This window comes from Psittacula echo (genome assembly GCF_963264785.1).
Source record: "Psittacula echo genome assembly, chromosome: Z".
Lineage (NCBI taxonomy): Eukaryota > Metazoa > Chordata > Aves > Psittaciformes > Psittacidae > Psittacula > Psittacula echo.
Genome location: NC_137742.1, coordinates 84,356,657 through 84,372,187, shown reverse-complemented (window position 1 = coordinate 84,372,187; position 15,531 = coordinate 84,356,657). Strand labels below are relative to the sequence as shown.

Here is a 15,531-nt window from a genome sequence, read left to right as displayed (position 1 = left end):
GATGCTCAGAGGTGTCAGGATTTATGACCTGGTCTGGCAGGATGGGGTCTGATCCGCTGACCCACAGAAGCCATGATGGTCCATAAGGAAGCACTGTGTAACCATAGCATCTGTAGGGGTGTCTGCTCATCTCAGTCCCTTAGCTGTGGATGCTGGAAGCGCTCCTCTGCTTTTTCCCTATGGTGGCTGGTGGCTGATGGGAATGAGAAACATGGATTGGTGCCTGTGCTTTATTCTCCCAGGGTGGACCTGCTGCTCAACAGAGTACTTAGCACAGCTCCTGCTTTCTACAGTCAGGGTTGGGAAGTGAGAGGGAAGCAGTGTGGGGCGCTGGGTACTGCAGAGATGGGAGAAAGGATGCTTGGGGGCTGCTTCTGCCTCTGCCACTGGACAGCCTTGGTCCTGTCACTTCACTGCCGTTTCCCTGTCAGAGGGCTATGCAAGCTGCCCGGAGTCTTTCAGGGAGAACTGGAGCCTGGGAGGCTGCGGTGGGAGGGGTGGTGGTGGCGCTCCAGCCATTGCTTTCGTGACAGGAGGGCAAGCACCCGAGTCCCACTTCCCATTGCAAAGAGGGTTCTCGCTGGCAACGGCATGCGGTGGGGTTGGTGGACCCCTGGGGGGGGTAAGGACAGAGCGGCGGGCTGGGCTGGAGGGGACGGGACCCCTGCATGGCCATGGCGGTGGCGATGTCAGCAATGGCAGTATCAGCAATGGCGGTGTCGGCGATGTCGATGTCGGCGATATCGATATCGGCGATGTCGATGTCGTCAATGGCAGTATCGGCCGTGTCTCCTCGGGAGGGAGGCGCTCCTGGCCATGCAGCCGCTGTTGGCGCTGGCTGCGCCGTGGTTTCCTGCCGAAATCACATGGCTCCTGCGTTTCCATGGAGAGAGCCGGGGTGGGCGCTGCCAAGAGCCTGCACGAACTCCCCGCTTGTTCCCCGTCCATGGGAGTGGAACAAAGGGGATGCACCGAGCCAGGACCGCTCTCGCCCCGCGCCTCGTCCCCCGCCTCTCCTGGGACATGTGAGTGACACCCGCACCTCCGCGCCTCGTGGGGGACACCGGTCACACGGGGGTCAGTGGGGAGCGAGGCTAGTTGCTTTAGCGGGGTTACACCCCGGGGGTGGGGGAACCACGTCGTCGCCTGCCACCGCCGCCGCCTGCCACCAGCCCCGGGTGCGCACCCACAGCTCGGTGACAGCGGGCGAGTGGGGACAGGAACGTGGCCAAGGCTTTCCGCTGCTCCGACCTGTCGTCCTGAGGCTTCAAGGGCAGCTCCGCACCCTGCGGCAGGACCCGGAGGCACCCGGAGAAGGAACCGGGATATCGGGGCTAGCGTCCCCCACCCAGCGTCCCCCAATTCCACGCCCAGTGTCACCCCGTGTCGCCCCTGGCCCCTGTCCGGGGGGCACTGCTTTGCTCATGGGTTTGGGACGGGGCCGGTTGTTTGCAGAGGAGCCGTGCCCTGCCCTCCTCGTATGCTCCGGAATGCTGGGCAGGGGGGAAGCTGCCCGTGTCCATGTAGGGCCGTGCCCGAGCGTCTGCCAGACGCCAGAGCCATAAGTCGCGGGGGAGAGGCTGCAGGCATCTCCCCCCCATCGCCCCTGCGGAGTGACAGGACCCCGGGGTGGCGGTCTCCTGAGGGACCTGGGTGCTCCATGTCAGCTGCATGCTGCCTCCTCCTCCTGGGTGACATAGAGAGGAATGCTCAGAGGAATTAATGAGACAGATCTCGCTTTGTTGCTGGCCCGATCCTCCTATCTCCCAGCCCTCCCCAGCCTGCCAAGAAGTGCTTGGGAAGGCCTCACACCATTAACTCCTTCCCTGCTGCACCTCCGGCTATCCCAGGGCTTGCAAACAGCCTCAGCAGGGTTTAGCTTTGACAGATTCCCAAAGGAGACTACAGGAGCCGCTGGGAAAACGTGGCCTTCCTATAAACCCTGTGTTGGCCAAGGACCTAGCTCCTGGCTGGCAACTGAAGAGCAGCCTTGCTGTGTACCCAAGCAGGGCTGAGGCGTCAGGCTATGGCGCCACGCAAAATCAGGCACTGCAGGGCTGGTGGGCAGCCACGTTGCCGGTTCTCGGTGGGTGGAGGTCCCCAGTGCATCACCACAGCCCCCCGGAGCCGTGGTGGGAGCTGGCAGGGTGGCAGGTGAGCTCCGAAGGAGGACACAACATGATGGGGCTAAAGTGGGAATGTGGCAGCCATGGGCAGGGCAGGGACGGGGGTGCTGGGATGGGCAACAATGAGGCAGGTGTTAGGCTGCAACCGGGGGGATAACTGTTAATCTGCAGCAGGGACAGTGGTCAGGGTGGGGGTATCTGTTCCCAGACCCTGCCTGAGGCTCCTGGCCAGCACTCAGGAGCTTTGTAGTCCGGGTTGCTGTGAGGTGCCTGAGTCAAGCATCTTCCAGTGCCTGCTGCTACCCCAAGAAGAGCTGAGCAGTGGCACAGAGACATCTCCCAGGGATGCCACCACGCTGGGCTCCAGCCTGCACAAGAGGCCATGGCTAGGTGGGCACTGGCGCTCCTGCCATGGTTCTGACTTAAAGGACAGGACCTGGCAGACCCATCATGTGCAGGGAGCTGGTGTTTGGGGTCCCCAGGGAACAGCACAGGCAGCCCAAGGCCCGGCTCAGCGTGGGTTGAGGCCATTGCAGGGCTGGGACGAGCTCACTGCCTCGTGCTTGGGGTTATTTATAGGGCTGCCATTTATATTGCTTCTATTTCTGCTGCCGTGTGGGGACGCTATGAGGGGGGAGGGCTGGAGGCTGCTGCGGCCCCGGTGCCTGGATGGCAAGGGATGCTGCCAGCTGCCTTGGGATTGAACCTGACTTGGCACAAGGGCTGGTCCTTCTCCAGCCCTCGGGGCATCAACCCTGTGGATAGAACTCCACACAGGATCTACGGCATTGGGCTGCTGGGGGGTTTTGGAGCTGCTTTGCTGGTTTCTGCAAAAATTAAAGTCAGAGAGGTCAGCTGCAGCCCTGTGGTGCAGGATGAACAACTGCAGCTCTAGGACCTGGCTTTCCCAGACCATGAATGGCTCTTGCCTGGCCACAAGTCACTTAGTCATTCACAGTGGTTCTCCTTCAAGCCACGGCGGGTAGGTCTTTTTCAGGGGAGACATTATAGCAGGGCCTGTTGCGACAGGATGAGGATGACAGGTTAAACTGATAGAGGGAGATTCAGGCTGGAGGTGAGGCAGAAATTTTGTACATTTGGGGTGGTAAAACACTGACCCAGGTCGCCCAGAGAGGTGGTGGATGCCTCATCTCTGGAGACATCCCAGGCCAGGCTGCGCATGGGTCTGGGCAACCTGGTCTAGTGGAAGGTGTCCCTGTCTGTGGCAGGGGTTGGAACTGGAGCTTTAAGGTCCCTTCCAACCCAAACCAGTCTGGGATTCTGCCCTCTTGACAGAATTGTCACCTTGTGCCCTCTCCTAGGTCTCTGCCTTGGCCAAGAGGTCTTTGGCCCCTCACCAGCCTGATGCCCATGTGCTGGCACTCACCTCCCCAGCCACTTTTGGCCAACAGTGACTCCTGCCCACTGCGCACCTGCTGAGGCTGCCTGTGCCCCACCATGCCACATTCCCAGCTGCAGTGACATTCCCAGTCACACATGCATGTGTGTGTTGTGCATGTCCATGAACAGCCTGAATTAGCTTCCAGATCACCTTGGTCTTTGGTGCTGGTGCCATCAGGGCAGTGTACTCCTGGGGCAGGTGGTGGCTTCTCCCCGGTGTGGGTGAGCACAGCCTTGATGCTGGTGGTCCTGGGGCCACCAGGGAGGTGTTGGGGAACCTACCCACAACTCAGTGCTGGCAGGATGTGGGGTCTCAGAGACACAAGTCCTGAACCCCAGCGAGGGCAGAGAAGTGGGAATGTCCTCCTGGGGTGCCTGGATATTCCTTCTGCATGGCTGGAACATGCATATCCAAGCATGGCTGCCCATGGAGGTTTTTGTTTGCATGTTCCGCTGTCATGGTTGGGATGCTTGGGGCAGCGCCCCAGGCCTGGTGAGAGGAGGGCATGACATGGACACCATAAAAAATGTGTGCTTGGGGTGTTATACCCACATCTCTGCTGCATGGGACAGGTGGAGGCAGCCACCAGAGGTGGTGACCATCCAGAGAAGTCCTCTCAGCTGAGAGAGTGACTGGCACCCAGTTGTCCCCTTCCCTTCATCCATTCCCTGTCTCCAGCCAGGCCACGGATATTCATTTAACTTGATTACTGCCCAGGCCCTGGCAATGCTGTCACAGCTCGTGCCCTTCCTGTGTCCTCCCTTGGCAGGGTGTCCCAGTCAAGGGCCCTGCAGGGTGCTTCGGAGTGCTACATACCCATGTCCTCCTCCAGCACTCTGTACCTTTTGAATACACAACCCTCACCTCCTGCCTGCTCCTGGTGGTCTCCCCATGGGTGATGCCCATGATGGTGCTGTGCCATGCAGCTTGCCTGCACTGCCTGCACTGGGGCTGCAGGCAGGGCTATGGAGAGGCAGTCCCCCTGAGCTGCCTCCCCTCTGGTAGGGAAGCCTGGACATCCCTTCGTGGCACCGAGGAACAGCTCTGCTGTGGCTCTGGCAGCTTTAGCGGGGCTTTCTTGTTAACCTTTAATGAGAACAAATGAGCTGGCATGGGCTGACGCTGCGGCAGAGGTTTTGCAGAAGGCTGGTCAGTGCCAGGAGCAATGTTTTTCCATGGGAGAAGCAGCAAGAGGTGGAAAACCGGGTGGTGATTCCCTGCCCATGGCAGCCACTGGGTTGGGAGTCTTCCCATCGGTGGAGAGAGGCAGGGGAATGCATCCTGACCAGGCAAGGGAGGAGACATGGTCTTCATGTAAGTTCTTGAAGGCTGGGGTGGAGATGGGTCCTCCCCCACAACATGCTTTGCAGTGTGCTGGGCTTCTGGCTCCCCTCCATGACACACAGTCCAGCTTGGGCAGGCCTTGAAGCAGCCTGATCTAGTGGAAGGAGTCCCTGCCCGTGGCACGGGGTTGGAACTTTATGGTCCCTTCCAACCCAAACTGGTCTGTGATTCTATGATACTGGCATGGAGGCTGCAGGCAGGTGGGTGACTAGATGCCGCCATTTGCCAGTGCTGGGATGTTTTTTCCTTGGATGCTGCTCACCAGCTCTTCCCCAGTGCTTTCCCAACGAGGCTGGTGCTGTGCACCCATGTGGGCACCTACTGAGGCACCACCCAGGCACCAGGAGAGAGGGTGTCCTGGGAACACCACTGGTGTGGTGTCAGGTGGCAAGCCTGACTGTGGCTGGCTATGCATGGGTGCCCATGGCAGGAAAGCCATGTCACCCTACAAGGGACCCCAGCCACAACTCCTCCCCTGCAGTGTGCTGGGCCCATCCTTTACACGGACCAGTGAGGAGTGAACCAGCTCTGGGCTGGAGGAGCAGCGGCACGGCTGTTTCACCCTCTAGGCAGGGGGGTAACTGTGTCTGGGAGCACCCCATCTCTGTGAGCACCTCCAAGCCTCTGCCGCAGTGCTTTTCCTCCTGAACCTGGCCTGACCTCGCTCTAAAAGCAGCAGCAAACAGGAAAGGAGCATGGAGGGAGGTGGCTCTTCCTGCTCCAGTGACGTGGTGACGGCAGCTGGTTCCAGCTTGCATGGAGTTGGCTGCTTCAGCCTCCTGCATCTGAGCTGGAGGGGGTGCCAGGCCTGGGTACCCCAGGACTGGGACCTGTGCGGGGACCGATAGCGTTGGAGGGCGGTGACATCTGTGCCACAAAGTCCCCTGGTTGTTTAGGGCATCTCTGTGCCCTAAACAGGGAGCTGTGGGGCTGGGAGGTGCTGATGAATTGGCATGGAGGGCAGGTGGCTTTGCCATGCTGCCTCATGTGAGCTGCACCCCCTGGGGAGTGTAACATCCTTGTGGGAATGGCACTCAGCATTTTGAAGAGCCCTGCGAGAAAGCCCTGGCTGAAGCCAGCCCCTCCAAGGCTTTGGAGACCCTGATGACACAAACTGGGGACATCTGAGCAAGGAAACCCTTTTCCCAGTGTTGCAGGGTTCCCATTGGCATGCCAGGGGGATGCAATGCCGTTGAGCATTGGCAGGCTTGTATCTTCCCATCCCGGGGTCTGACAGCAGCCCTGCTCTTCACTCTGCTTTAAAGCAACCTGGAGAGGGGCTGGGGGGAAGTTTGCACCGCAGTGACCTACAGGGTGCTCCCCAGCCTTGCCCCCGTGCCTCAGTTTCCCCAGTGGGGCGGTGGGAAGGGATGGATGGGGAACCAAGGGGTGCCACTTTTCTGGAGCAGCCAGTGCCAGTGGAGCCCCCTCCCTCCAAGGCGGACAGGCAAACATCCCTCCATCCTTCCCGTCCTCTGTCCTCCCATCCCTGATTCCCGTCTGGAGTTACGGCGCTTGGCAGTGATGTCAGCCATTGGGCAGGGGAAGTGTGGGAGGAGACAGCCCAGGGCGGTCCCGCACACGGGCGGATGGACGGACGGACGGCATGAGAGAGACGCAGGCCGGGACGCTGACCCCAGTCCGAGAGGGACCTGCTGCCGCAGCCCGCTATGAATGGCAAACCCAAAGGTACGGAGCTTCCTAGCAAGCGCGGGGCACCTGGGGACCCCCGGTTGTGACACAGCTGGGCTTGGGGGGGGCGGCTTTTTAGGGTGACCGGCTTCCCCCAGGAGGAGAGTTCTCCCAGCCAGGGGCACCAAGGATGTGGGTACCCGCCACCTGCAAGGGACACAGTTGTCACTGCAGGATGCAGTGAAGGGGTGTCCATGGCAGGGTAGGGCCCAGGCTCTGCATCTCAAGGCAGGAGAGGGGCCATGGATGCCTGGGCAAAGCACCTCCAATGCCACAGTACCAAATCAGTTTTCTCTCCCTAGTGCTCCTATGTCCTATGTGTGGACATGCTAATAAAGACAAACAGCCTGGCTCCATGTTGAGCATCCCCAGCATGGTATTCCCAGGGAAACTGGGCAGAATGGGCGGTCCTGGGACTGCCTTCATACATGAGGACCAAGTTGCCCAGGTAGAATTTGTGGAGGGGAAGCTACTGGTACCCAGCAGAGCACCTTGAGATGAGCAGGCAGGGGTGAAGGTGGCATGTGGGACCTTCGCAAGGTTACGCCAACCCCAGGATCCTTCCAGATGATCTCAGCACCTATGAGACGGGTCGCAGCCCACTCAGGAGCAGGGTCTTGCCCTCCGTGTGAGGCTGCAGTCCCATCTAGTAGGGCCTCCAAAGCCATTGGGATCCTGGCTGGGTGCTTGATCTGTGCCTTTGGTGGTGGGGGACCCATTTCACTAGGACCATGGTGGTCCTGGGTTGGTTCTCAGGAGCTGTCCTGGAAAACAGGGCTTGAGCTCAACAAGGCACTGGGGAACCCCCCAGCTCCAGCAGTGGCCACATCCTTGGGTCCCAGTTTGGGGCTTGCAGACTGCTCTGACTGTTACTGGGATCCCACGGAATGAGTGGTGGGGTGGGAGGCGGCTGTAAGTGTCTGCCTGTGCCATGCCCTGCCCTTCCTCAGGGATACTCCGTGGGTAAATAAGCACTTCCTCCAATTCTTCCCATTCGCAGCTCCTTCCCTTTCCTGCTGCCCTCCCACTTGGCCCAAGGAGCCAGTGGCCTCCCACAGCTGTGAGGGTGGATTCTGCTGCCATGGCCTCAGCACCCGTCCACCCCCAGACCACCATCCCCTGCTTTGGTTGGGGCTGCAACTTTATGGCCGGGAGTTTCTCTCCCGGGTGAGTAACAAGGAGCTGGGATTCCCTTCACTGACTCATACCATTCCCAAAAATCCCCAGTCCCTTTCCTCACCCGGCACTGGGGGATGTCTGCCTGGAGGAGAGGCAGAGCGTGAGGAGGTCAGGGAAAAGGCGGCTCCCAGGCTCTCTGTGACCATGGCGTGTGTCCCTGGGTGCTTGTGTCCTGTGTGCTGGAGAGGGATGAGAGGTGGTGGAAGGGAAGAGCCGCTCCAGCCCACGCCAAGAGCTGGCCAAGCACTGTCCCAGGGCCGGAAGGGGCTGGCAGGGGCCTGTGTCAGGGTGGTGGGGACACCGCTGTGCAAACATGGATGCGGTGGCCGGACTGTGCCACAGGACAAGTTCACAGGCTCCTGAGGCCATCCCGACCGTGTGCTTAAGGGTCATGCTGCTGGTGTGGGGTGGTGGGAGCCCAGCTTGACACAGACACCACAGGCAGGATGGACCACCCCATGGCAGCTGTGCCGTGTCCTCACTGGGGCCACTGCTACCCCACTGTGCCTGGGGAGGTGGCCACAGGGCCACCAGTGTGGGAACAACAGCCCAGCCCCTCCTTGGAGTGCTGCTGGCCGGTTGTGGGTGCCCCTTCCCGGGGTCAGGGGTGCTGGGTTAGCCACCCCATGCGTTGTTGTCCTCCGGTAAGTGACATTACTGGAGATGCTGGTCCCAGGGCTAAGGCCGGGGGCTCAGGGGGAGCCAGTCTGGGGCGTCTCTGACCAGGGCAGTGTTGATAAACCCGCCAGAGCGACCTGAGGCTGGTGTCTGAGTGTCAGAAACAGAAACCAGCTGAGACCAACCCAGCCGGTCGGACTGCCCCCTCCACCGCTCAGACCAGCATTCTTGGGATCCCAATCATCTCCAGAGAACCAGGAGTAGGAGAGAGGAGGGAGCCAGCAGCCGGGCTTGGGGAGCCCCGGGGTGGGCTCCAGCACCCTGCGCCGTGCTGCCCATCCAGCTGCCCACATCTGGGTCCTGCTCTGCCCTCCTGGCCAGTGCCCACAGGCAGTGCTGGCTGAGCACGCACGGACAGACCAACTCCTGGAATTGCAGCGCAGGCACGGCAAGGTGAAAAGCTTGGTCGGGAGGCAGCTGTGTTAGCACCAAGGTCCTAATTAAGGGCAGAGGGTGGTGAGGGCAGCAGGGACTGGACATTTGGGGCAAGACCTATGCAGCTCCTTCTCAGGAGAGGGAGGGATGTGCTTGGGGCTCAGCACATGGCAGGGACATGAGTGTGCCAGTGTTGTGCCCAGTGCCAGCTTCCCGGTAAGCCTGGGTGAGATGTGGTGGTCAGCAGCCACTTTCAAGCGTGCCCCAGGCTCTGCTTACCATGGGGGATGACTGTGCTGCCCGTACCAGGTGCCTCTTATCTTGGTAATGTCAGGAATGCACCACGCCGGGGTTTTTCCCTCCACTGTGAGCCCAGCGTGCCAGGAGTGGAGACCCCACACCCTGCATGCCCTGCCTCATGCAGGCAGCGCTGTCCTCTGTCACCCAGCTCCTGCCTGCCTGTGTTCTCCTTCTGGAAGGGGCTTCGGGGTTCTCATGCAGGGGGTGAGCTGCAGAGTGCTGACCTGGGGTTGCAGGGTGCTGTGGAGATGGGCTGGTGCTGGCAGGACCTGGCACTGGGCTGCGCCATCTCTTGCTGCTGACTCAGGTCTGCATCCACCGGCTGCTGTTTGGGTTTGAGGGGTGTTGTTTGGGGGAGAGTGGGGTCCTGTGAGCAGGCTCATGGCACTGCTCCCTGTGCCAGCCCAGGGGCCCCGGAGGCCTTGGAGCACAACCCAGCCTCCAAGGTGCCTGAGTGTGTGGCTGGGGATTGCTCTGGCTCTCCTGTGAAGCTGTGCAGGGGCATTGGTCCCTTGCAGCTCCTCCAGCATCCTTGTCCCCCTGAGATACCCTGTGATGCTGTCATATCCTTTTGTCCTGTGTGGGCTCCCTCTGTGTCCCCAGACAGTGACATGGATTGAAGGATGACAGGCTGGCAGGGCTGTGCTCACCCCGTAGGAGCTCTGACCTCCTCCACTTGTGGAGAGCAGGGTCTCGGGGGTGGTGGGTGATTTCCTTTCCCTATAGATGTTGGCTGTAATGCCCATCTGGGGCAGCAAGCACCGGTGCCACGGGCCTTGCTCGCTCAGTGGGGAGCAGATTAAAGAGCCTTGCAGAGGGTAATCTGCCCAGGCCCTGCAGGTCAGCCTGGCTGCCAGGGATTACAGCTTCTCCTAATGAGCTTAATTGGGACAGTGTTGTCCTGGAAACTAGATGGACTAGCACCAGGATAACACCAAGGCGGCGGTACATACCGAGCAGCTCCTTGGTGCCGTGCTAGGACTCGAGTGCCAAGGGGGAACCAGATGGATCTGCTGAATCCTGGCTCTGCTGGGATAGAGGTTCTTTGTGGTGATTGGCTTTGACTCTGGACCCCTGGCTCATACCTGATGCTGTGAATGCCTCTCCCAGGCTGGTGTGCAGGGAGGTGACAGCATGGCTGCAGGACACTGAGTAGCAGAGCACCGGAGCAGTACCCACTGGCAGCTGAGCAAGCCTGTGCTGGTTCGAGTTGGGATTATTCCTGTTGTGCCAGGGGAAGGAATGGAGATAGCAGCGGGATCCAGGGCAGTGCCTGCATCCCTGTGAGGTCCCTTCTGCTGCTAGGGCTGGGGCTCACTGCTGGCCACGCTGGAGTGGGCAGCTGGGACGCTGTGTGTCTGAGGACTCTGCCTGGACTTCCCTGGCAATGTGTGTGACTGCTGGGCACAGTGTGGGATCACACCTGTCAGCTCCTGGCTCCCAGGCCTGCAACTCGGCTTTAGAAGGTTGGCAGGGACAAAGGGACTGAGTTGGTGTCAAGCCCTGCGGGCTGGACTCCTCCATGTGCCCAGCTGGCATTGCTGGGGGTGGCAGGGCCAGGAGGAGCCCCGATCGCCCTGCTCTTGCCTTGGGCTTTGGCCTGCAGCAATGCTCCCTGTGATCACAGAATCACAGCCTGGTTTTGTGTGGAAGGGGACCTTAAAGCTCACCCAGTTCCAACCCCCTGCCACAGGCAGGGACACCTTCCACTAGACCAGGTTGCTCAAAGCCCCATCCAACCTGGCCTTGAACACTGCCAGGGATGGGGCAGCCACAGATTCTCTGGGCAACCTGTGCCAGGGCCTCAGCACCCTCACAGGGAAGAACTTCCTAAGATCTCATCTCAGTGTCCCCTCTGTCAGGTTAAAGCCATTCCCCCTTGCCCTGTCCCTACAGGCTCTTGTCCAAAGCCCCTCTCCAGGTTTCTTGTAGCCGTTTTAGGCACCGGAGCTGCTCTAAGGTCTCCCCTTAAGGAGCCTTCTCTTCTCCAGGCTGAACCAGCCCAGCTCTCTCAGCCTGTCTCCAGAGCAGAGCTGCTCCAGCCCTTGCAGCATCGCCATGTCCTCCTCTGGACTCACTCCAACAGCTCCACATCCTTCTTGTGTTGTTGCCCCAGAGCTGGATGCAGGGCTGCAGGGGGGTCTCCCCAGAGAGGAGCAGAAGGGGAGAATCCCCTTGCTTGTCCTGATGTGGTGGCAGCCAGGTGCAGGCCCCAAGGCTCAGAAATCTACTGGATCTTGGCCACTGCAGGGCTCCTGGCTGGGTCTCTGGCAGCGCCAGGAGCAGAGGGCAGGGCTGCAGCAGCTATGGGCCTGGACACGTGCTGCCCGCACGGCCTTTCCAGGGTCTGGCAGGGAATGGCTTGGCGTTTCCTTCCCGACACAGAGCTCCTGGCAAGGCTGGGGACTTTCCAAAGCGCTTTGTTTTCCATGGGCTTCCCTCCTTGAGAGTGGAGGCAGCGAAGGGCTGGGCAGGCGGAGCCAGCCCCGCACCCTTCCTGCTCCTGCTGCGGGTGGCACAGGCGACAGCGGGACATGGGACAAGGTGTCTAGCAGGCGGGGGTTTGGCAGGGGCACAGCAGAGGGTTTGCCATGTTTATGTCTGGGAAGGGCCATGGAAGGCATTAGGCATCAGCCTTCCTGTGGCTCCCATGGGGCCAAGCTGGGACACAGAATCATAGAATCACAGAATGGTTTGTGTTGGAAAGAACCTGAAGATAATCTAGTTCCAACCCCTTACCACAGGCAGGGGTGCCTCACACTAGACCATGTTGTGCAGGGCCCTGTCTGTCCTTGCTGAGTGCTCACAGTGTTCACAGCCCTGCTTTACCCAAGGCAGGGCACCCGTAGCGTCACTTAGGGACAGTAAAGTCCTGCCAGTGCCACCAGCAGGGTCCCTGGGCTGAGCAGGAGGGAGGGCTCCCAGCCCATGGGTGCCTGTGTGTGCTTCCCCACTCTGCTGATGGTGACACTCCTCTCTTGTGCCCCCAGGGAGGCCCTCCAGGTCACACTCAACGATGTCACTGTCTGTGCGCCCCCAGCGCCGAGTCCTCGTCACCAAGATTAATAGGAGCCAGTCCTTCGCTGGAGTGAACTCAACAGCTGACCGGCCCTTCAGGTAGGAGATGGATGCTCATACTGCCTGCCATGAGGGATAGAGATGGGGATAGGCGTGGGCAGGGGTAGGTGGTGGGACCTGCTGTACACCCCAAGGCACCTTCCCAACCTGCTGTCCTGGCATCTCCCTCAAGGGACCCTTGTGATACCCAGGGGATGTTGCATGGTGGGGGCTGCAACGAGCATCGAGGTCAAACAGGAAGGAGAGCCCAACACCCGAATCCTCCGCTTTACTGTGTCCCAGGCTGGTCATGTTTAATGATGCAGTGAAGGAGCTGAGGTGGCTTTGAAGCATTGTGTCTTGATGGCCTGGACATCCTGTGGTGGCTGGGTTGGGGTCTGAGTGCTGGTGGGAATCAGAGGTTCCTCCAGGTCATTTCAAACCTGTTGCTGAAAGGTTTTATTGGCTGCCCATCAGCTGCATTGCGAGGAGCAGCCCGTCCCTGCTCATCCCGTCTGGCCACTGGCAGTGTTACGGTCCCACCATCCCCTTCCTCCTCCTCCTCTCTGCTGAACCTCACATCGGTGAGAATCATCCCACACACTGCTCATCCCCACCACCCTCCTCTGCACCATCCCAAGCTCCTGGCTACCCTCTTGCAGTGGTTCTTGGGACAGGGGTGTTCCAGGGCTTTGGGTTGCAGGACTGTGGCATTTTAATGCCTTTAATCCCTTCTCCTAGCACCCAGCCTGCCTCTACCTCCCAGTGCAAATGCCTCTTTACCTACCTCTTTACCTTACCAGCCTATGGGCACCTTCACTGGCCTCCCCATGCCTAGGAGCAGACTTCCAGTCCTGCTTGGCTCTCGTCCCCAGGTTCTGTCCAGCCTCAGGGCCAAGTGACACTTTCCAGACCACCAGCACATCACTAGATCTGTAGCTGCCAGAGAGGCCTGCTTGGGGACAGGGAAGAGGGATTAATTTTGGATGCTCAAAACCAAGTGGCTAGTGGGCAGATGCTTATGGGTGATGCCTTTGGAGCCCTGGAGGACAGAAATGGGGAGAGATGGTGGAAATCAAGCACTTCCCCATTGCTCTAGCTTGGGAAGAAGCCAAGACATTCATTTCCCGCCACCAATGATTTGGGGAAGTCTTTTGGCTCCTCCTGGGAAGAGCAGCACAGGAGGGGAGGTCCAGTCTGGGGCTGGGAGCTGAAGAGTCCATGGTGTCTCCTGGGCACCCGTGCGCTGGGAGGAGGAAGGGAAGAGTCGGTCAGAGCGGGGTGTTGCTTGCTGGGCTGGGAGCGACTCCATTGCACAAGGCAGGAAGGGTGGTGTTAGGGGCCCAGTGCTGGGTCGGCATCCTTCAGTGGGCAGCTCTGTGCTGCGAGTTTGGTGACATCTGCAGAGGTTTAGCATCCATGAGGATATCCCTGCCCCACGTCACGCACTGTGTGATGGGGTGGCAGGGCCGCCTGTCTGCAGGATGCTCCTGTGCTGCCACCCACTGGAATCCTTGCCTGTCCCTGGGAGCCCGTGGTAGCAGGCCAGCAAGCTGATGGTGGCATGTGTCACCCTGCCACAGTGCCCGCACTGCAGGGAACATCTGCATGGGCCTGGCAACCTGGAGTGCTGGGATGGAGCAGAACATGGCCGCTTCAGAGGGTGGCCAGGGCTGGAGGTGTCTCCACAGGCATTCCGGGCACACAGCCTGGCTCCAGCTGACGCCAGCTCCATTTGCTTTTGCTCCCCCCAACCTGGGACCCCCACACCTCTCAGAGGCTACCCCATAGCCGTCCTCTTGGACCCTGCTGGGACAGTCTGACCTCCCCGCTCTTCACCATTGCCAGCTTTTTTGTGGGATTTCTCCTTGTCCTTCCATGGCTTTGGGGCAGCCAATGCACTGGGAGGGTTGCAGGCATGCGGTGCAGGCAGCACTGCCCAGCCTTACGGCCCTGTCTCACCCAGTCCCACTGGTTAGACTGGGAGTCCTGGGAGAGGCAGGCAGATCTGAGCGACCTGGCCTCCATCCCAAACATCCTTCTTGTCTTGAGACAGGGTGCTCAGCAGGCTGGGGCATGAAGGAGGACCCCGGTGCTGTGTGCTGACCCCAGCCACCCCCATTTGCCTGCCTCTCTTCTCAGGAATCTCTCGCCCTTCACCCCTACTATCTCCCGCAAGACTGGCTCCAGGGTCAGTAGGATGTTCTCAATGTCTCACAAATCCCCACCACCCAAGGTGCCTCAGCCCAACCGCCTGGACGAGGTGTACGAAGCTCTCAAGAAGGGCCTGACGTAAGTGCTGCGGCTCCCCATGGCTGGGTGGTGGGAGGCAGGGAGCTCCTGAGGAGCAGGGGGACAGCCTGCCATGTGACTTGGGGTTGGCAGCTCTCTACTCTCACCAGGCAGAGACGTGCCAGGTCTTTTGGGTGCAGTCCCAGAGCTGTGTGGGGTCCCACATCCCACCACATCCCATGTAGCGGCACACATGGGCTCCCTTGCCTGGCTGCTGCAGCAGGGAGTGAGGATGCAGGGCCAGGCATGGTGGGTTGGTGTGTGCAGTGGGTGACAGGAGCCCTGAACATGGTGCCCCAGCATGACCCCATGGTGTGGTTGCCCCAGAGCCTACCTGGAGGTGCACCAGCTGGAACTGGAGAAGCTCAGCACCCAGATCCGTGAGTCCAAGAGGAATTCACGCCTGGTGAGTGTTGCTTGGGAAGACCCTTATAGGGGATGCTGCTTTGGGCAGATGATGGACATAGGCAAGGCAGCTCATGGTCCATCTGTATCCCTTCTGTGGAGATGTTAGGGGCCAGTCTGGGCTCTGGTGTTGGGCTGTCCTACTGTCAAGCACTCTCCAGCCCTGGCTGGGTGCTGGACATGCTATGGGTGGTGGGTGCAATGTGCTGCGTCTCCTTGGATGGGCAGAACTGGCTTTGTGCTGCGTCTTATCCCTCTCCTCTCTCCTCCAGGGCTTTCTCTACGATCTGGATAAGGTAAGAGGGATCAGTATCCCCTCCCCTTTGTCTCCCCCATCCAAGAGCCGCGATGTGCTACTGCCAGCCCCTCTCTGCTTGCACTGCCCTTTGGCCTGTGGGGTGTGATGGGGCTCTGTGGGCAAGGTGGGTCTGGGCAGGGATGGAGCAGAGGCAGGCAGCAGCTTGTAACCTGCTTCTTGCAAGCAGAAGTTGTTGCTGGTGAGTGCTGAGCCTGGGTTAGCTCTGAAGATGGGAGAAGAGCACCCTGGAGCCTGGCTTGTCTCCTGGGGGACCCTCTGGAGTAGAGAAGGCTGGAGGATGCTGTAGCACATGGGTGCAAGCACAGACTCTGCTCACCGCCACTGCCACCCTGCACCTCCCAGGCAGGGCAGGAGGCCAGGAC

The 15,531-nt window shown here is 60.1% G+C and overlaps 1 protein-coding gene across 8 annotated transcripts in view; it reads left to right on the top strand.

The window, feature by feature from the left end:
* The window catches only part of RIPOR1 (RHO family interacting cell polarization regulator 1), a 33,053-nt gene that overhangs the window by 7,993 nt on the left and 9,529 nt on the right, over positions 1–15,531 (top strand). For 7 of the 8 annotated variants that reach the window (XR_013958822.1, XM_080638573.1, XM_080638575.1 and 4 more), the window contains exons 1-5: positions 6,424–6,561; positions 12,087–12,213; positions 14,296–14,445; positions 14,773–14,851; positions 15,123–15,146. Coding sequence is in view for 7 of the 8 variants with exons in the window: in XM_080638573.1 (XP_080494699.1) it covers positions 6,543–6,561; positions 12,087–12,213; positions 14,296–14,445; positions 14,773–14,851; positions 15,123–15,146 (399 nt within the window). In the remaining variant the exon portion in view is untranslated. Of the gene's footprint in view, positions 1–6,423; positions 6,562–12,086; positions 12,214–14,295; positions 14,446–14,772; positions 14,852–15,122; positions 15,147–15,531 lie in introns of those variants that run through there. The other variant, XM_080638570.1, reaches the window with a different exon arrangement.